General features: G+C 38.0%; 1 protein-coding gene across 4 annotated transcripts in view; it reads left to right on the forward strand.

Moving 5' to 3' along the window:
- Positions 1–2503: 2503 nt before the first annotated feature.
- LOC106074407 (small conductance calcium-activated potassium channel protein-like) overlaps positions 2504–23348 on the forward strand; it is a 183457-nt gene continuing 162612 nt past the window's right edge. For all 4 annotated transcript variants that reach the window (XM_056018164.1, XM_056018166.1, XM_056018165.1 and 1 more), the window contains exon 1: positions 2504–4006. In XM_056018164.1, coding sequence (XP_055874139.1) covers positions 2519–4006 — 1488 coding nt within the window. In that variant the 5' untranslated portion in view covers positions 2504–2518. The remainder of the gene's footprint in view (positions 4007–23348) is intronic.

The raw sequence follows: 23348 nt of genomic DNA on the forward strand, positions 1-23348 counted from the left end.
CAATGTTATGACTGGTGATTTAAATGTTATAGCCCGGTGTAATCAATGTTATGACTTGTGTTTTAAATGTTATAGCCCAGTGCTATAAATGTTATGACTGGTGTTTTAAATGTTATAGCCAGAGTTATAAATGTTATAGGCCAGTTTAATAAAAGTTATAGCCCAGTGTAACAAATGTTATGACACACTGTTTTAAATGCTATAGCCAATGTTTTAAATATTATAGCTGAGTGATTTGAATATCTTGTTCAGTGTTTCAAACGCCATGACCATTATTTTAATTGTTAAAATGCTACGTAAACTGCTTACACTAGTTCTCATCCCTTTAGTTGACCACATCTATAATATAGTCATAATGTCTGTTATTATGGAGCAGATTATAAAGAATGCAGTAGTCACAGTTTATTTATGATTCAGCTGCCAAAATAAAAACATATCGACATAATTTTAATGAAATTTGCCTAATTAGCACTTTTTGTGATGTATTAATAATAATAAATTATTGCCAATTAAATATTTGTTTTTTATTAATTATTGCCTTAATAAATATCAAGACAGAAAGTATGCGTAATAGCTTGAAATACGCAGGTGAGATAACAGATAAAATAACAGCTGAGTTAACAGGGGAAGTAATCAATAAAATGACGTTTGGTACTTCCCGTATTAAAAAAAATAAATGAGGCGCTTATATTTATAAAAAAAATTAAAAAAATAATAATAAAAAGAAAAGGATAAAAATAATCTACCATTTAATTTTGATTAAATCAGTATTGGAAAATGTGAACTCAAATCTTGACATAAAAAGCTCAAGAAACATTAACAACGTGTTCACTACAGAGAAATATTCATAAAATCAGATAAATCTTTACTAAATATGGAAGACATCGTACTAATTTCTCATCTAGTTTTCGAGATCTGAGTGTGACAGACAGACAGACGGACATTTTACACAAACCAGATAGCGGCTTTTCCCCTTGCGGTGGCCGCTTGGCCGCTAAAAAAAAGCATAACAAAGAGGCCACCAGCCACAAAAGGAGGCAGAGCCCAAAAAGAGGCAAAGAAAAAAGCCAAAGGATTCCTAGGATGTAAATAGCTCGACAACCGATGTCACGAGCTAAAAAAGCTGAGGTATCCTAAAAAAAAATAAAAAAATCTATATCTATGTCTACCTGTCTATGTCTACCTGTCTATGTTTGTCTATATATCTCTCCGACTTTCTGTTCATAAATCTGTAAGCTTCTCTCTCTCTCTCTAAATCCATCTCTCTCTCTCTCTCTCTCTAAATCCATCTCTCTCTCTCTCTATCTCTCTCAGTCCATCTCTCGCTCTCTCTCTTTCTCTCTCTCTCTCTCTCTAGTTCTCGATGAAACGATTGATCCCAACACGAGGCAAGAATATATCCAATGTATGTAAATAGAACAGAAGAAAAAGTCTCATTACAATACTCGTTTAGTTTTGCACTGCCTCGACCCTTTAATCACATCAGGGAAACATTTTTTTTTAAAATTACATTTAACTTTGTGTATTTCTCTTATTTTATAGTTCAACCTCTCTCTCTCCTTCCTTTTTGTATCTCTCCTTTCTCTGGCTGGCCCTTCTATCTTACCCGTCCTCCCTACATGCTATTCTTTCAAATCTCTCTCTCTCTCTCTCTCTCTCTCTCTCTGTTCTGTAACCCTCCCAACCCTCTTTCACCTTTCTTGTAGATCATTTTGTGCTTCTTTGCATTTTTCTCACTCTTCTTCTTCGCTGTCTTAGTCTCCATTTCTGTGTGTATCATTCTCTCTCTTTCTCTCTCTGTGACTCTTTCTCTCAATCTGCATCTCCATGTCTCTCTCTGACTCGCCTCTCTCTCTTTCTGTGACTATCTCTCAATTTGCTTCTCCCAGTCTCTCTTTGACTCTCTTACTCTCTCACTTTCTGTGACTCTCTCTCAACCTGTCTCTCCCTGTCTCTCTCTCTCTCTCTTAGTATCTCTCTTACTGTCACTCTATCTCTCAATCAGCTTCTCACTGTCTCTCTTTGACTCTCTTAGTCTCTTTCTATCTCAATGTCTTTCTCCCTGTTCCTCTCACTTTCTGTTACTCTCACTGTCTGCTTCTCTCTTTGTCTCACTTAGTGCATTAGTCTCTCTCTATCTTTCTCACGCGCTCTCTCCCTCTCTCTCTCTCCCCCTCTCTCATTTTTTACTAATATGTTTACACCATCTTTCCCCCCATGCCAACGCTAATTTATTTTCTTTTCCCTCCCCCCCCTCCCCCATTGTACCTCCTCTACAGGTGAGTGAGACGAACGTGCCCTGAAGGAATCAAAGGAGCCGAGAAACTGCGCGATGACGTAGGCATGTTTCTCTATTACACGGCATGAGATTCTGTACCTTCAGTGACGTAGACTTGAGCTGCCGGCGTACACCTTTACCTATACCTACAAGATACACAGCAGGACAGTAGCATACAATTTGAAAAAAAAAATAGGGAGAGGGGATCGGAAGGGGGGGGGGGCGAGAGAGTGAGAAGCTATGTCAGTGTTGTTTGGGGAGCAGGCCGGATTACGGCAGAGGGTCGACTCCACGGAACAATTGCTAGGGGAGGGATCGGGGGCGCACAGCGAGGACAGGGGAGCCCCGCACGGCACTGATAACAAGGCCGCTGAATTGTCCGCGGAGTGTGAGCGGCGGAATCCGTGTTCCAGCGCCCCACATTCTGACTCGCCGACTGACGGCAAGGAGCCGCCCGCCGCCCCAGAAGCGAGCAGGCATCGACCAGTTTACCGAACTTGTAAATACTCTCCCTTCATATCGCAAGCAGGCACGGCGGAGTTCGTACATTCACACTACGGCGACAATAATGCCAACATTAGAACAGTTGACCTGGACTTTGTCGGCAGCACTGTCAACAACAACAACAATAGACTCAGCGTTTCTGTCGACCACAGCGATTTTTCATTGGATTTACACGCTCGGAGTGAAATACCTGCGGTACCCTACCATGATATGGATGCACGAGAGACTAGGATACCTGAAGTCAGTGTACCTTTCTCACCCGTGACCTACTTAACTGACTTAAATAATTTAGAACCATTGACTTCAGATGTTGAGCAGGCCGAGTGCCTTGACCACAGCAGCACCGTCGTAGTCAGCTCCGCCCAAGAAGGGCCCGCCGGTCGGAACATCTACATCAATAATAACACAAAAAACAAAGGCAACGGGGTTCTAGAGGTCAACGATGGTCGAGTCAACAAAGGCTACACATCGCCAGATATCGAACTGCACAGCTACGCTTTCCAATCAGAGCACACACCAGGCAGCGCCTCAGATAAATTCCAGCCCCCTAGACTCAAGGTGGCCCTTAGCGACAGCGACCCTCAGCAGCGCAGCCCAATGTTTCAGGCGACGCCCCAGCAGGCGGCAAACACGCTGGGCAAGTGGAAACTCAGAAACATGGGCCCTAGCTACGAGCTGGCGTCGACTAGCACAGAGCCGGCCCCCACCTTCAACGTCGTTTCCAAATCAGAGCTCAACCTGAGGGCGCCGAACTGCACGAGGTCAGGAGGGCGCTCCCCTTATTTCTACAACCAAAGAGACAAAGCCAGGGCCAACAGTGAGGAGGAAGGGGGCCGGGCGTACAGCGACGATGGCGGAAAACACAACACCCATACACTTTCAGATATCGGAGCCGACTACATGCGCATCAATGGCGCTATTGGCTCATTCAAGCAGCTTCAGAAGCCAACATCCATGCAATCTCTGCCCACCTCCTCAAAGCTCAGCTACACCGAGGAGGCCGGGTTCGCCCTGGTCAGTGGCTCCGACTTCCAAAAGTACACAGACGAACGACTTCAGCACAAAGTCCGCCAGAAGCCCAGTGTCGGATACCGGTTAGGCAAACGGCGGGCTTTGTATCAAAAGCGTAAGAAAATCTCGGACTACTGTTTGGTGTTTGGGATGTTTGGCATCGCGGTCATGGTCCTGGAGACAGAACTGACCATGGCCCATGTCTATGATAAGGTATGTTCTTATATATAGCTTAATTATCATTTTTGATTTAATTTAGAAAAGAAATGCATGCCAAAGGTTTGTGTACTTTTAAGAATATCGCCAATTAACTGTTAAACAACAAAACAAATACTCTGTAAATGGCTCTTTTGTTGTGCTCAAGATAGTATTAAAACAAAACAACAATGTCCCCGTGAAGTCAGAGCAATACCAAATCAATTTGTATTAATATATCTAAAAGTTAAATGACACAACGACCTAAGACTAAAAGTGTATAATAAAAAAAAACAGCAACAGCCTATTTTAACTTACAGACTTTCACTCAAAAGAGAAGATAGATCTAATGATCTACTTCGTATATCCATTGGTTAATCTTAGTCTTGCTAAGGCATTGGTTTTCATGGCTGCTTCTGGCAACCTGTTCCATGCTCTACTTGTACTAGGGAAGAAGGAACACTTGTACGATATTGTCCTAGCATATGGAATAAGAAGTGTGCCTTCATCTTTGTGTCTTTTTGAAAATTTTATTATAAGGTTGTGTTTTTGTATTTGTAAGTTATTGTTCACCTTTTATGTATTATTGCTATTTTACATTTTACTTAATTGTCAGTAACTATTACTGATTAACTATATTAGATGCTAGCATTGAAAACTCGAATAAGCAAACTAATGTACCGATTTTTTAAAATAAACGTAGTAAGAGTGGTTCAGCACAGGGCTGGATGTAGATTTGATACGGCCCTAAGCTTTTTGAGATATGGGGCCCTTTGTAGCCAACATAAGGTAATTTTCATTTCTTTTTTTTTTTTTTCAAAATGATTGTAAATATTACTGGAACCATTTTTTGGTGGCCCCAAACAGGTTGGGGGGGGGGGCTAAGTTATAACTTACGTTGCCTATAGGTAAATCCAGCATGGGTTCAGCATCATAAGAAAAATATTTGGCTACTACCTTTTTCAAAACAAAATAAATTTCGATAAGATCTCTTGATACAAAACGCTTGAATGAGCAACAATGGAAATTTGTTCCTGATCATTCATTTTTACCCTCATTGTAAAGACAGACCTGGATTCTTTCCAATATATACAGTGCAAATGAAATTAAAACTCAGAAACAAGTTTTTTCTACTGGCAGCAGAGTCACATGATAGTGGTGCTCAGTGCCAACAGCTTTGTTTTGATCTGTGCTGTATTATTTGTTCCCTTTGCTAAAAGAACGTTCCCTTTTGACTTCTCTCTTTTGTTCTTACTTTATTCGTCAAATAATTATTGTTATTTAATTATTTTCTTTGATATCGAAGAAAAAGGAAATAAATTCTTTAATATCGATTTATAGTTGTAAGTGTGAAGTTCTTCCCCTTAAATAAGCTTTGTCTTTTGAAAAGGATTTGTATATTTTGCTTCTTACTTTTATAACTTGGTCTCTAGAAAATCTCAATCTTGGGGTTAGTGGTCCCATCCTAGACAAGAAAATAAAACTGACCCATGAGATCCGTTTCTTGGCTAAATTTGGGTAAGGTTAACATCCAATTTGCCCTAATCCCCCCCAGCCACAATAAATCCGACAAAAACAATGGCAGCCTAAAGAAAACCGCGATTAAATATTGCGTGGAAAGAAGTCGATAAAAAAAAATCCCAACCTGTCAACGGACACAACGCCATTTAACTGTGGAACAACGAAACAAATATTCTGTCAATGGTTCTTTTGCTGTGCTCAGGATTGAATTGAAGTTTGAGTAATATGAAATCAATTTGTCTTAATTAAAAATAGCTCAAAGTTAATGAACTCTGCTACTTAATACAAAGGCTTAAAGATAAAATAATTTTCTTCTAACTCTTTTTGTCAACAGCAAATTCCTTGAAGCAGACGGCGCGAGTTTGAATCTCTTTGTTACAGTTGTTAATACTAAAATGTATATGAAATATAGTTAAGTTTATATTTTACATTACATTTGTAAAGGAAGTCTTTTAAGTTCGCTGAATAACTCACTTTGTGAAAATTATATCTTCGTATTTTTAGATTAGATCAAGAATACATACAGAATAAAGGTGAAATCATTAATTAAAAATGTAGGACTAGATTAACCCATGGATACATTTAGGACGTTATTATTCGTCCGAAATTTTAAGATAATATTCTCTTATTCCATATGTCACTCTATTTTTTCAAGTATAAGATAAGAATTTTTTTTTTCCATGTGTCACTCTATTTTATTTCCAAGTTGCATTATGCAACGGTTACCAACGCAACCACAGAGTGACCAGAAGTAGGACCAAAGCTAAAAGCTACAAGTAATAAATACAACACTCCCCCTCCCCCCCCCCCCCATCCCCCTGCTTCTCTCACTCCGGTTTCATCCTGATGCGATAGTGTCGCGTTACGTCATCGGCTCTCTACAACTGGAACTGTCTGGTCTAAACCAGATCACAAGAGCATCTGCCACACACACATGGGCCCTGATCTATTTCATAATTCTAATCGGTGTGGATTGAGTTACTTGACGAGGAGAAAAAAAAAAGCCACAATTTGGCGCCATGGAAAGATGAATCAACTTCTGAAGAGTTACATCCCATTCTGGCCACTGCATAATGACGCCCTAAACTAAATTTTGTATAATGTAGATTAGAGTTCCCCTTTCAGACCTTACGATCTATAGGGCAGATGATGTTTCATTGGCCAAAAGTTAACGAGCAGGGTGTCATGTGGCCAGCACAACGACCAACCACCTTCACTTTCCCTTACTAAAGTCAGGTACCAATTAAAATTGCGTGGAATCAGGGGTGCCCTAAAAATCCCGGAATTCAAAATCCAAGCCTTGTAGCTTAACATTGAAGTAATTTTATAGTCCGACCACCTTTGTGGACCGGTGGGAGTCTTTAGGCGCTCAGCTAGGGATTTGAACTCATCTCCCTAGATACATAGCCAAGCGTATTTTACCAGTCAGCCTCACATCTTGCTATTGAGAACATTTGCTATTTATAACTTAGTGATGTCATGCAAGCTATTGAGGTCTAATATGAAAACACCTTAAAAAAAGTCTTAAGTATTTTTCAATTTTGACAAGATTTATCTGGTTTGTTTTTACGTTCCATTGACAGATTCGTTTATCTAATACATATCATTCAATGTAATAATAATAATAATAATAATAATAATAATAATAAGGCGTGTCTTCGAGTCCGAAGATTAATGAGGAATGCAGTATTTCCCGTGGTTACGTAGCCCCAGCATGGCAAGCAAAACCATTGTATTATTCAATGTAAAGACCCTGAAAATTTAGAATCCCAGTCATCACCAGGATTCGAAACCGGGACTTCCCCCTCCTGTCTCCCGTCCGTGTAGGGAGAAAATTAAGCAATGGGGTTATAGTCCTTGCGTTGACAATTATCCTTGGGAAAAAACGACATTTATTTTATAAATCATAGACATTTCCACTAAAGATAAGATGATTACGTCCTACGCGTATCCATGCGTTAATCTTGTAGTGCATGCTAATTAAAGATTTAAACTCTGCTAAGTCATTGATTTTCATGGCTGATTTAGGCAACCCGCTTCGTTCTCTAATGGCACTAAGGGAGAAGCACATATGACGTGTCGAAATCCAGGGTATAACACTAAAATACTCTCTGCTGATTAAGTCAGATTTGCATACATAATTGACTCATTCTCGATCTTCTTACTAATGTCTCGATGGATGGCACCTTGCTGTCACGTGGTGTCTGACGTCACAGCATCAGGTCATATTTATGGCTTGTGTAAGGACATATGGCTGAAGGTCACTACGAACTTTATCTTACAGTCCCCACCTCTTCATGTGTCAACACACCCGCCTTCCTCCCCCCCCCTTCTCAACCTTAATGGTGTTTGGTCCCGTGATTAAACGGTGTGTTCTCAAACGAAGCGAAAAAGAAAAATCTGTCCTGACTTTTGCTATCATTCAATAAGCTACCAAGTGTTCTCATTTATTTCAGAACTTTACCCTTTTCTCCTTAACTCTTTCTCTCCGTAATTATTTACCATCTTCTGGTGGAATCAACGCTGGTAACGTCAGTTAGGAGAGAAAGAGTTAAAGCTTGATATTTAAATGACTTAAATACAAAATTTAAAGCCATAGTGGGTTTTTCTTTCTGGATATATTATTCTCCGTTTCAAATTCTGGTTTTGCCTGTGATATTATCTAAATCTTTTAAAAATGTTGGGTTGTTTCTATTGGTAGAATAAATACCCCCCCTCCAGTTAGGCTTGAGCAAAATATCCAAAGACACATATGGATTTTGCTGGCTTATGAGTCATTTATATTAAAATCTGAATATACGAGTCTTTTTCCATATAGTAAAGTTCCATTTCAGTCCTTGCCATCTATAGGGCAGATGATGTAAAGTTCATCTGTTTCTGTGGCCCACAGTTAACGAGGGTGTTATGTGGCCAGCACAACGACCAACCTCCTTTACTTTACCCCAACTAATGTCAGGTACCCATTAGAGCTGGGTGGACTCAGGGGCGCCAAAGGATCCCTAAATTAACAATTGTAGTATTCACCAGGATTCGAACCCGGGACCCCCAGTTCGGAGACCATTAGCTTTAACATTGCTGTATTTCCTTTCGGTAGGAGAAGTTCATTTGAATGAATTTTGTGTGTTACAATTAGCAAGTGTTATAATACAATCATCAAGTCTCTCATATTACAATTATCAAGTCTCTCATATTACAATTATCAAGTCTAATGTTACATACGAAAATGGCCAGCTCCTCTACCACCAAAGCGAAAGCCATCTTTACCGGCGATATTTATGGACGGGAGTGTCTCTCCAAAATAGGGCTCCACGGTCACATGAAAAAGTGTTCGAGATGAACCATAGTCGTTCTACAACTGAATGAGTCCACCAATTTTAACAATTTGAATTATATACTATACGATTATCAAGTCTCTAATGTTACAAATATAAAGCCTTAAATGTTACAGTTATCAAGTCTCTAATGCTACAAATATAAAGCCTTGAATGTTACAGTTATCAAGTCTCCAATGTTACAAATATAAAGCCTTGAATGTTACAGTTATCAAGTCTCCAATGTTACAAATATAAAGCCTTGAATGTTACAGTTATCAAGTCTCCAATGTTACAAATATAAAGCCTTGAATGTTACAGTTATCAAGTCTCTAATGTTACAAATATAAAGCCTTGAATGTTACAGTTATCAAGTCTCTAATGTTACAAATATAAAGCCATGAATGTTACAGTTATCAAGTCTCTAATGTTACAAATATAAAGCCATGAATGTTACAGTTATCAGGTCTTGAATGTTTCTAACCACAAGATTTACAATCACCAAGCTTTGAGTGTAGTGATACAATCACCAAGCCTTGAAAGATTCAATAACTGCCGACGATCGATACGCGTATAAAAACAAGTTCCTCGACCTTCGACCTTTTTTTAAAATTGATTTGACATTTTCTTAAAACAACCAGTTTATTATTGTCCAGGCAATCTTTGATTTATTTTTGTTAATGTCTGCTCACCTTCTATTCATGACCACATCGCCTAGCAGACGTACACGCACACATTCTGGATTGAGTGGAGTTAAGATGGGAGGAGGGGGGGGGGAAGCGGACAAAAAAAAAGGAGGGGAGGGGAGTGATTGGTAGGGTTCTCATTGTTAATGACAGCTTCTATGCTAATATTATTAGCCCTCATTACAAAGCAGCACTGCTGCATAGAAATTAACATCTCAACCTTTGACCTTTGACCGAGATGAAAGTTGGATCATTGGTAAAAGGTTACAGCTGTTAGGCCTAATTGCTTTCCTTTTTTTTTTTTTTTTCGCTTATTAACTTGTCATAATTCCGTAATAACCTTAATATGAAGCGCTAATATGGAACGAAACTTACCGATGACGTTGACCTATAGGTTTTAGTACAAGAGATTCATTGAAATGTTTACATTGAGTATAAAAATCATGGGAACTAATTCAATCGCATGGTTTGTCTACTAGAGTAGAATCAAAAGTAAATCGTTCCCTAAACTTTTTGTTTACATTTGTTTCATTTCCTTTTTTCAAATCAAATTCGTTCACATTTTTTCAATCCACAGTCCTATGTTTATGTAATTTGTAATCCACACCTTTGATTAGCAGCTGTTTACTAATTAGGTTTCATGTAAGCCATTATGTTGTTGATTCTTTTGGATTGATTTGTTTCTTGTTCTGTGGTTAAAATTTGTTCCAAAATTAGGCCATACATTCTTTCTCTCACTTGGGGCGCGATGGTTGAGTGGTTAAGTCCTTGGCTTCCGAATCTGGGCTTCTGGGTTTGAATCTAGAAAAAGTCTGAGATTTTGAATTTTGGGATTTTTAGGGCGCCTCCTTATCCACCCCACTTTTATGTATCTAAGTTTAGTTTGGAAAAGTAAAGGCAGTTAGTTGTTGTGCTTGCCACATGACACTCTGCTTGTTAACCGTAGGCCCCCCCAAAAAAAACCACAAAAAAACAACAAACAATTGACCTTAACATCATCTGCCCTAGAGATAACAAGGTCTGAAAGGAGAACTTTACTTCTTTTGTATTCTCTCACCTGGCCATATGGTAAAGGCTTCTGATTTATGTTACCATGGTTCAGGGTTCGAACCATGGTCGCCGTTCTCACCTGGCCATATGAGGGAGTTTCTGGCTATGACTTCACTCTTTCTCTACGTCATTATTTTCCTCGTTTCGGTAATATTATTAATTTTGCTAATTTGTATTTTACTTTCCTGTTATGATTAAACTTCAATACCTTTTTTTGTTTGTTACCAGAAAATGTGATATTTGGTATTGAATTATTGGAGAATTCATCCTTTTGTTACACAACACAAATTAAAGTTTAGAAATCTAAACTCCATTTAGTTTAATGGGGGTCAAATCAACGTTGGCATCGTCAATTAGGAGAGAAAGAGTTAATAATCTTCGTCTCTGAAGACACGTCTGATACGATCAAATCATCTCAAATCTGTTTTCATTATTATTAGTACATCTTTATTAAAGGGTGAGGGTCAGCTGACAGGTGAACGATTTATCAAGGGCTGAACAGTAGTCAAGAAACACATTCAGTTTTTCAGTTATTTTTACAAAGCTCACTCTCAACTCACTCTCAACTCACTCTGTCTTCTACAACTTTTGAACACGTTATTTCTTCTAAGTTCCATTCTCGAATCAGGTAGAACCTATGCACAATCATTTATCATTAATTATTTAGTAGTAATTAATCAATTTTTTATTTATTTTATGCACAAAAAGGGAGATAAATCTTGAAGTATTAAGATATGACAGTGATTGTAATTTTTTTTCCTAACATTACCTTTAAAAAAAAAAAAAAAATTTGCTTGTTTTTTTTTAAGATGGGAGAGGGGGTTGTGAGTCTGTGACTTGTTAGGAACAGACTCAAGAATTGTGGTTGACCAGCGTATAAGGGAATACAATGTACTTTCGTTATAGGTCTATTTAGTAGATATAGAACAATGTTGAAACACATTGACAACAACAACAATACACAGTTACACACATTTATTAAATGACCTAAAAGAGAGTCTAGTAAGGATTGTCTAATACTATTTCCCATTTCGCCCCCAAAAAATCAACACAACTAGAATATACATACATATTTAGCAAAGGTACCTGCCAGTAACCTGTATTGGTCTTTAAAATGCCATGTAGAGGACAGTATGACAAAAGAGATGAATGAATATGTTTATATGAGAAACCCAACCCTTGTTTCGTCCCATTGTATGCAGAGCTGATATAACATTATGTATTTAAAAGGTTTCTGTTAAATGGGAAATATTCCTAATAATTAAACGTTGTCAGCTGATGGTCCCATTATAGCAGACGACATGATTACAAATGTTAGAATGACCTGCCAACTATGATTCACTCTTAGCAGAATTTGCCGCTACAATTAAATTGCATGGCAGCATTCAGGCTTTAACAGGATTCCTTCATGTTAAAAAAACAAAAAAACAACAGCAAATAAATGGGACAGCTGACATTTAAACAACACAAAACGAATTGCATATTTTACTCTCTAACACAACGTGGAAGTGCGCGAGAATTATTCTTGGACAAACATTTTTTGTTTTGCACATAATCTCGTTCACAAAACGAGACATGCTGATGATATTAATAAGGCATTGTCTACGAGTTGAAAGGGGAAGGATGAGTCCAGTATCTGGCGTGACATCACACACCCAGTTTGCGACCTGCATATTTTGTCACTTTAACTGTATGCTTGAAAACAAAAGCACAGTTTTAGTTATTCATTATCATCATGAAACTCCATTTGAGTGAGGGCTTGAGAGGCTCAAATCCTCCCTTGCAAAAGCCCTGGACAGAAACCCTGCTGTCTTGCGTAGTGCATACATTCTCCATACAGGTCGAGAATTTTTTGTTTCCCAGACTTGTCGAGACGGAGATCAGCAAGTCTGGGGCAGTCAAAAAGAATATGAGACACGGTTTCCTCTTCTTCCCCGCAGCGGGGGCACCGTGAATCAAAGTTTGGCCATAGACGTGAGAAATATAAGCAACAGGACAGTGGCCTGTCCTGCACTGTATAGTTTGCTCAGGCCTGGACAGCCTCCACCATGGGGAAGTGAGCTCCCAGACTCCACGGGCTTTTTGGGACTTGTCCCAGCGCTCAAACAACTTTTCCATTTCTATTTCTATTTCATTTCTCCATTTCTATTTCTTTGGATTATAGCCAGAGCAAGTTTTAATTATTAGAATGTTTAAACGATGTAAGTATTGCAATAATGTGGGAAGCGTGGTCGAGAGGCTAAGTGCGCTTGAATTTGGCTTCGCTTGGCTACCTATGAAGGGGGCTCGAGTTTGTGAATGACTGAGCGCATGAAGGCAGCACGGAAAAACCTTCTCCTAGATACCCCCTCCCCCCCCCCCCCAGTACTGGTCCACAAATGAGATTGGACCAAAGCGCTCTGAGCATGCTATAAGCATGAAAGTAGCGCTATATAAAAGCCATTATTTATTTATTTAAAGTTTTTGCATTTAAAAGAAAGAAAAACATTAAAAACAATGCAAGTTCCCCCCCCCCCTTTTTTTTTCAAGAAGTAACCGACCCCAAAAAATTGAGACCTCGATGATGCACATTTAGTGAACATCTTTAAAAAAAAATTAAGAAACATGAAAGTTACATTGTAAAAAAAAATGAGATGACTTAATGAATAGATCATTTTCTGAGAACGAAAGTAAACTCTTTTAAAGAAGAGCTCTCAGAAGAGGCAAGAGCTCTTTAAACAGCAAGGGGCATTTACAGAGCCAGAGTGTAGTTGGAAGTATGTGCAGGGGGCAGATTCGGTGCCAGAGGAGATATTTACACTAGGAGAAAGAAAAAAAAACTTTTATTCAGACAGCGGAAACTATTTTGGACCGATTCTTTAGCAGCGATGTTTTGTTTGCATTTTATTTTCTTTACAAATAATAAAAAAATATGTTTACCTTTGGGGGAAGGGAGTCAGGGGGGGGGGGCGCTGAATGAAGAAAAGAAATAAACATCTTTCATTAGACTCTGCAGTTTCTTTCTGCAATACATTACAGTTGATGTCATTCCAACATTTACTTATAGTTATAATAACAGGATGTGTATAGCATTCATTGTTGATCAGACCAATGATATTTGTTTGTTTGTAAAATGTTTTACATGTTTCGGATGTTCCTTCAAAGTTGAAGATAATTACTTCCTAGTCCAAACCTCCCGCAGGACGACGGGGGATGGGAGCGGGCAGGGTTTGAACCCTGGACCATCGATAAATCTGAACGACAGTCCAGCGCGCAAACCGCACTACCAGGCAGCCATCCATGATAATACTTACTACACTACTACGAGAGTGTTCATTGTAAAGCCTAAGTATTGTTGAGATGGTATATGTACAAAGAGTCTTATTAGGTCAACGAGATCTATGCTGGATAACTATAAATAGCTTGATATTTGGTGTATCCGTTGTACAGAAAACAGGAAGTGTTGATGAGCTAGGCAGTTTAGGTGTGCGTTTAATCCCGAGTCCACCCAGCTCTAACGGGTACCTGACATTAGTTGAGGAAAAGTAAAGGCGGTTGGTCGTTGTGCTGGCCACATGACACCCTTGTTAACCGTGGGCGTAGAAACAGATGAACTTTACATCATCTGCCCCATAGATTTCAAGTTTTGAAAAGGAAACTTACATTCTTTTTAATACTGTGCACTTTGTAACACTGTAAAAACATAATCTTTAAGCTCTTTTCCTTGTAGCTCAAACAAATGTTTGTCACTTTGTTGGAAAAAGTCACTCTTCAATAGAGCGTGCTAGACAATATTTAGAATCGAATTATTTTTTGGTGAACATCCTCAATAATATTTAGTGCTGCATTTGTTTATTTCAAATAAGAATGGGAAAACACATTTTCATTTAAATGTTATACACAGTGACGCTGTTATGTTTTAGAGGCTTGAAACTAGAATATACTGCTCCATCATTCGGACGGGTATAGCGCCTAGTATCTTCACTATTTGTGTTTGCACTTTTTCTAACAGCGCCTTCACATTGAACTCTAAACTCGTTGCATTGTGACAGGTCTATATTTTGGCGAGAATGCACTCTACGTGTATTTACATAGAATAATACTTCAACCATGACCTTTGCTCCTAAGTTAAGTCCCTCCGTCTTACCCCCCTAACCTCATTTGTCCCCCCCGAACTATTCTGCTTGAGTAGGAACACCACCGTGGTGTAGTGCGGTCCTCGGCTACGGGCAGACGATGACAGATCAATACACCAATGGCGGAGACTTATGAATATTTTAGTGCTGAGTTTGCCTTATTGAGTTAACAGTTAGTTTGGGCCCGTGTGTGGCCCGTGTGTCCGTCCGTTTATTGCACGTGCTATCTTGTTTTCCTTCTTAAAAGCCTCTTTCCTCTGCTACTATTTAGCAACGTGGCGAATTGGCGGGGCGTTGTGTAGCACCTAAATAAGGGGGGGGGGGGATGGGAGGAGTGGTGGTGCCTAATGTGTTGTAGTGGGAGAAAAACATGAAACAAACAAAAAAAAAAGAAGGACCAAAAAAAAAACGGAACTGGCTATTTCTAGGTCACAATATCCGTGCCGCGAGTGGGACGGACTGACGCTTATGAAGTACATGTCATAATAATGTAACAAATGAAATGAATGAAGACAGACGATTTAAAACAATAACTCTGACACTGGCTGTTACTAGTTTAGTTAGTCTTTGATACATGTTTGGATGGATGGCTGCTAAATACTCATGTTGATAGAGCAACTTTTGAACTGTGACACAGTGGAAATAGTAGAAGACATATGCTGTAACCACAGACCTATATATATTATATCTAGACTGGAAAACGGAAACAAATTCTTATCCGAGATTGATCAACTCACAGACCTATATATATATATATAGATTGTTATGTATTAATCACAGAACTATATATTCACGCAAATTCATGAAATAAAGCCATTTCCTGTTAGTTTCCATTAAGATGATGTTTCGAAAATCTTACATCGAAATAATTCACGTCTATTGATTTTTAGTCATCTTATGTACATTTAAATAGATTCATTACCGTGATCTTTTTAGATTATGTTTCTGAAAATTGCAAAATAATAATTATGAAACGAGAGTGCTCTTTTTTTCGATGTTCAATTACTAGATCTATATGTTACATAGGTTAGGGTTGAAAAAAACAACTTTACTTCTTATAACTACTTTACGAAACAACGCCTTGTTTCAACTTTTAAAAACATTTTCACGATATTTTTTGTAGTGTTAAAAGATCACCATGTCACAGTGACGTAGCTAAGGTGGGATCAAGAGAGTGGGGGGGAAGAGAATTTGAAAATCCCAAATGGATGTTTTTTGCATTAAATATCAAATATTACGCAAAATGCAGGGCTCTGAAAGAGGTCAAGGCCCCCCCCCCAGGCCCCCAAATGATGGAAAATTCCTAGCTACGCCCCTGCCATGTCCAGTCTAGATATAATATATATAGGCCTGTGGTTGTAACATTTTTTATTGGTCGATTTTTAACATGTAATTTTTTTGTTTACATATCGGACTTTTGTTTGTTTTCGTACATTTGGTTCTAAAAACGAAATATTTATTTCACGCCCATTGCGAAGTAGTTTTCAAAGGGCTGTTTTCAGAAATGCTTTAAAGTATTGATACCAAAAGAACCGACCGCAGACCATGTTCGTCCCGTGACACGGTCTATTCCGGATTTCTTTTGCCCACAGAGTTACAATGAACACGCAGAGGCTCACATCAATTTTTTCATTTCCATGACACGGCCCGGGACAAGCGTGTCTGAAATGTATTTGGCCCCAGGACTTACAAGGTTGGAAATCACTTCTGTAATGAATTCCTTATTTAGAACTCTGGATAGACATTATCAGAGGCTTACAAGACATTAGTCCACTTAGTACTGTAACGGATGCATGTGTAAGTCAGATGTAGGTGAAGTATTTCTAGAAGATGCTTAATTAGAACAGGTGCGTGCGTACTTTGTTGAGTGTATTACGACTGCGAGTTCGGGACATGGACATCACGTTACAAGATTGAACAGGTACTAAACAGGAACACAGACTCGATGACCAAGTTGACTCAAGGTGAACTTCAAACAAACGTTTATTACAGAATGGGCCACAGTCTAGTCTGTCACTATAGAACGATGTTATCCCCTCAAGAGTCTAGCGGTAACTGATTTCTATAAGTCAATCTTAACCTCTAACCCCAAAGTCTATGTCGTCATTCTAAAATATCCGTTCACTGTCAGTACATTAAAGTGCGCAACCCAACTAACTAAACTAGCTATCTAACAGTTTCTACCTTTTGAGTTTTGTTACACCCAACGCGCCTAATGCAGCCCATACCATTTTCGAGGCAATCTGTTGACGTTACCGTTGTGTAAAGAGTTCTACGTTTAATAAAAGTACAAATAAATAATTGGTTTCCTAGACGAAGCTCGCTGGCCTAATTGGTAGAATCAAGAAGCTGACGGTGTCAACATCGCGCGTTTGATACCCGATTTGAGCAAAGACAAAATGATTAAATTAGTTTTTAAAAATATTTTATTTGAAGCTGTACAATGGAAGTATTGTCGTTTTAAAAAAATGTTTTTTTTTAAATGTTTTTGTTATTATTAAATTACTTTCTTTAGCAACGTAAACTTTTTTTTGCTTATAAATACAAATTGTATATAAAATTAAATTACAGTCGACTATTTTGTACTTATATTGCTCACCATGTACCATATTTACGCGCATATAACCCGAAACGAAAGGCATCTGTGCGGGGTATACAAAAGGTGCGGGGTTTACAAAATGTATTTTACTCAAACATAGCATAAGGGAAACTACGGACATATAGGTGGGTCTTTATACCTCCTACAGTTCGCTTTGTGGTTGTGAAAAGTACATTGTAAAGCTTTATGAACATCTCATTCTAAACCTCAAGAAAACAAAATTGAACCGATTGGTAGAAAATCTTTAATTTATCAGCTAAAAAGCTTCTTTGGGTCAGGTTTTTGTGATTTTACCATCACACGAGAGATGACACCGATAGCAAAGACAAACAGACAAAAAATCTCTTTTGTTCGCCTAGCAATCAATTCATTAAATTGAGACTGATATAAAATTTTCGCAATTAACTTATGAGTGAGTCTGGTGTGAATGTGCATTTTGGTTTTCTATAGTTACAATGTTTTGTTTGGTGTAACGCACAAATTGTAAGACAAATTTCCTTAAGGATAATAAAGATTATTATTATTATTATTATTAATCAATTGTGACAAGTAAGCAACTAAACTAATTTGCATATACCGGCAATGTCGAAACGTATAGACTACAATGCACATGCACATGCGGGTTATATAAGGATGCGGGTTGTACGATTGTTATGTACTTATTTAGTAATTTGTGCGGGATATTCGCGTGTGCGGGTTATATGTAAATGCGGGTTATATGCGCGAAAATACGGTACTGTTTCATAAATGTCTTTTAAAGAGCTTAGATTTGCCTTTTGATTCACAACAACAGGCTTCTGTTTCGAAATACAGTTTAAAATTGTAATGCTTTTAAAAACGTTTTCACCTCTCACAGAAGGTAAACAAAAAGAAATGTTAAGCTGCTGGTCATTAATGGAAGTATCGATTTTTTGTTCAATTCTTCGCTTAAATATTGATTTTTATTCTAGTAAATCCAGCAAGAGTACAATTCATACAATCCAAGTGTTTTAAAGTTACTATTTCTTTATCAAAGACGTATGCAAGTTTTGGACATTAATACTGAGACATTGTTGACACTTATTAACGGTACTTTTACATGACATCTGTGTAACATGGACATACTCCTTTGACTCTCACCTGAGGACGTGTATCTATGTTGCATTGATACACGCTTGACTAACTATTCAATGAGCTTATATGAAGCCTGAGTTTGAAACCCAATAGAGATAAGTCTTGTTTAAGTCTGTAATAAACTCTGCTTGAAGAGACATAGAAACCCCTCAGATACACTCTTATCTCACAAGGCCAGACTGGAGCATAGCGTAATGAGCATGCTAAATTAGCTTGTAGACGCGCTATAAAAAAAACGATAAGTAGGCCTATATGGATGATATTAAGCTGATATCTAGGTAATCAGATCTTCCTTCTACTTTTCAGTACATCGATTTCTTCTATTATCTTATTAATCATCTTTGTCATCATCTTATTCGCTTATTGTGCTTTTTATTTATTGATCCGAAACCTCTTAGATCCAGTCTTGGCCCAACTGTGGCTCTTATTTAATATGAGATGAGAACCACTGTTCAGCCACTTAAAACTTGTGTTTAACTTGGAGACAATAAGGCTGACCCCTCATCCGAAAAAACGTTCACATGCTTAATATACAGAGTGGATTGTTCTATTACAAATGGTCTGCTGTTTGTTTTTATATGTTGTAATTGCTCTTATCTTTATATATATATATATATATATATATATATATATATATATATATATATATATATATATATATATATATATATATATATATATATATATATATATATATATATATATATATATATATATATATTTATATACTAATTTTTGTCTGTAGAGATCATATTTCCCTTTGCAACTTCTCATGTGACTAAAGAGGCCAATCCCTGATACACAACTGCAGTCACAGGCTGGACATCTGTAGCCACCAGACTCTGTTGCACTTTCACCCTTCTTTCTTCTTCTGGTGTGTATGCCATCTGCAATCCGGGACCCTTCTCCATGTTGATCTACTCAGTGGCTCTTTTTCATAACTGTTAGTGCCAATTTTGAAGAGCTTCATGTCTCGTTTGCGTACATCCGTATACCTTAAAAGAGAAGGGGCCAGCGGCTCTCCTGCCTTATATAAATATTGTATTAAATGCTTATGTGATTTTTGGTTGGTTCCTTTTTTGCTCGCTTTTAAGTTAATCTTTGATTCACGGTGCTCTCACTGCTAGGAGGAAAAAAGTTTCTCATGATCTATTTGCCTGTCCAAGATTTGCCGAATTCAGATACGATCTGTCAGGGAAACTCTTAACTCTTTATCTCCGTAATTATTTGTCCACGTTCTAATAGGATTGTCAATTTTTCACACTTGTACATTTTACACTGTTAGGATTAAACTTCAAAACCATTTTTTTTTTGTAATCAGAAAACATTACTTTTGGTATAGAATTATAGGAGAATTCATGCTCTTTTTATATAACACAAGTTAAAGTTTATAAAACCAAAAGTTATTTTGATTTAATGGGGTCAAATCAACGATAGTATCGTTAATTAGGAGAGAAGGAGTAAAATACACATGAGAATCAAAGTGCTGAAACAATGAAAGATGCTTACACATTACACAGATAAAGCAGCACAAGGGAACCACATTTATAATGAGAGAAAATGGCGAATTTAATATGACGAAATATAGGACTGCACTGACCGAGGCACGAACCAGTGACCCTTCAATACGACAATTGCAACGTAGCTGCCCATTGGTCATTGAATGAATTGTCCGTCAAAGTTTTAAATATAAAATTTCTGTACTTCTCATGTTCTTGAAACATATTTTCCCCTATCCCCATAACCTCCAGCTTAGATCATCAACAAAATTCTTCCAAACATTATTGTCATTACAATTCTCACTCTTTTTGTTTTCTTATATGTATCATTAAAATAATTGTCGATTTATCCCCCTTTAATTGATTGTTGGTCTCTTATTTGTAAATAACTTTAAGATTACATTTTAAAAAAAACACGTCGACCATCTATTTGAGTTCATTTTGTACATAATACATTATCATTATTCTTGTTCGCCATTGTAATATAAATATATCTTGGGACTAAGACAAAGAAAACAGGTTTAAGATATTTTCGGAATAAAGTTTTGATAACATAATGAGTGCTAATTGTGTTAGTTCAAATCTATTATTTACTTTTAAATGCTTTCGTTAGAAAACAATGTAGAATGATGGATTGATTAGTAGGCTGCAGTGCAGAAACAAAACAGAACTAGACAATACGTATTGATAAGATTAGATTACGATCTCTCATTAGGTTGAAATATATGGTAAGCGAATGCGCTGCTGTAAATCCAGGGATGAAACCCCCACCCCTCCCCTCATGGGCACCATGCAACACGTAATGAGCACAGCAGCTGGTTGGACAAGCATATAACTCTAGTACTCACCCCAGCACGTGCATGCAGACAGACACTCAGATACTTTTACTCCCACACCAATCACACACTTCTATTCAAAGCTCACCCGACACGCAGACCCCGACACAGCTCACACACACACACACACAATGCTGATGTTGTGTGTAGCTGGTGTAATTAGCTGCACGTGCTGTAACTGGCGCTGCCAACGACTCAACCCGCCTCAGTAGTAGATAAATCACAGGGAAAAAATGGGGGGTGGGGGAAAGGGGTTTTGACTGGTTAGGCCTCAGGGGAGTTTAACATGAGGGGGGGGGGAGAGGGGGTTCAAGAAGAACAGAGGAGATGTTTGAAGCATTTTATTAGTAGACTTGCAGTTCTTCTAGACAATAACTCGTATATCGATTCGCCACTCTCCCTTCGCAATAACAACACACACAGATACATAAACACACACTCAGAGTAGAGAGAGAGAGAGAGATTGAGAGAGAGAGAGAGCTTGGAAATACTAACAAATAAAAACGTGTGTTTGTGTGTGTGTGTGTCAGAGTGGTGACGGGGTGTGTGGGGGGCGACCAAATCAAGACCACAATTGTGACATGCCCCCTTCCATTTTCACGGTAATGGTGACAGCACAGTTCCATTAGGGAATTATTTTTAGCTGACAAAGCACGCGGAGATCTGGTCAGATACAGAAGTTAATGAGGCAGGATGACATCTTTCAGGATGGATCCAGTTGAAGTATCGGGGGATGCATGCTCAGTATTAACCTTAAGATAGTTGCATTCATTCACTCATCCATTCAATCCTAAGATAGATATATTCAATCATTCATGTGTTCATTCCAAAGATAGATCTTATCTTATAAATTACAGATGTTCCTTTAAAAAAGAAGCTAATAACGCCCTACGTGCATCCATGTGTTAATAGAGTCGAGTATTTTAAAATCTGCTAAGTCTATGGTTTTCCTGCCTGATTCAGGCTGATTCCTGCTCTACTCTAATGCTATATTTTTCAACAGGGATGAATAGAAATATTTAAGATTTTCATTAATAGGGGAAAAACTATATTTAATTAGCTAGTTGGTGTATCCGGTGTGCACAATAAAGGAAGTGCTAGTATACTATTTCTTTTAAAAGATGTATGAAATGTTCGTTGTACACATTGGTACTGTAATTTCTTTCAACTCTTCCGTTTGAAGCACATGTCTAGATAGCAGGGGCGTAGCTAGGACTTTTCCATCCTTTGGGGGTCCGGGGGACATGACTATTATGGTGGCCACTGCATTTAGCGTAATATTTAAAATTTTAATGTAAAAAACAACACTCAATTGGGGTCCCCCCTCAAATGAGGGCCCGGGGGGATTTTCAAGTTCTCCCCCACCCCACCCCAGCTATGCCACTGCTATATAGGGTATTCAACTTTCAGTGTATGGCTTCAAACTTATTTAAAAACAAATGGGCAACTAATTAGCAGTAGTTAAGGACAGTTGATACGAAGATAAAAAAAAAAACGCCATGTATTGAGATTCAAAATTTGAAATTACAACTCAATTCATTTTTAATTTAGTCGGCAAGAGTGTAGTTCAATTCGGCGTCCTTGGCATTGTTGAGTTTATCTTGGAAATCTCCACTGGGCATTTATCTTTCGAGAACTTTCATCAAACCTATTTATCAAACAAAACAAAAAGAGATTGGTTCATATTATTGACTTACTATTTTCAAAACCTATTTTTGGGTTCTCGTTGACACTAAAACAATGATCTGGCTTAGCGATATAGAATTAACGAGGAGCCAATATTCGCAAAGGAATAACGAGATCATGTTATTTGTAGGGCTAAGATTAGCCGGAAGACCGTTCTCGGCGTAGGTCTTGATGCCTGCAACCGTGACAAGAAGCAGCTTTACAATGAAGCCAATAAGTGCATTGGGAATCTCTCAGGGCACGCCCACCTGGACGGCGGGTTTAGAAGGGACCCTGAATCATGGGGGAGAGCGCGTGGGGAGGTGTCAGTCGTAGGGAAAAAGGAGAAAAGTTTACTGCCTCCCCCCCCTCCCATTATCTTTTTATAGAAACTTACATGACATAGTTAGGTTTTCGTGTGAACGATTCTCTGGCTATTTCAATGTTGCTACGTTCAGTATTGCTACTTTTAGTAGTGCTACTTCCTATAGTGCTACTTTCATCAGTGCTACTTTCAAAACTTGTCGGTTAAATAGTGCTCCTTTCTAAAGTACCAACAAAGATACTTTGAACAGTACTACTTTCAACAGTACCACATTCAACACTGCTTTTGTTTCTTTTGATACGGTCGTATGGGCTATTGTGACAAGAGGGACAATAAGGGTGGCTACCTTTATTTTTTTATTAGAGTTAGTCCCCTTTATTACTTGATTTAAGGCCCTGTTAACTGTGCACAATTGCCACTTCCTCTTGAGTCTTTGAGCTGACCACTGTACATTATTGTGAACTAAATCTCCATAACGTTTATATAATAGTTTTGTTGTTCTGCTCTGACTGTGTTAATAAAGAGGAGTGTGTCACTTTATGTGAATGTATCTTTCAATAATGAGCTAAGTAGACTTTATTTATTTGTTGTTAATAAGTTGGTTTATGTAAATATTATGTCTACTTAGTCTCTTATCCTT

The sequence above is a fragment of the Biomphalaria glabrata genome, chromosome 1 (genome assembly GCF_947242115.1).
Source record: "Biomphalaria glabrata chromosome 1, xgBioGlab47.1, whole genome shotgun sequence".
NCBI classification, from domain to species: Eukaryota; Metazoa; Mollusca; class Gastropoda; family Planorbidae; genus Biomphalaria; species Biomphalaria glabrata.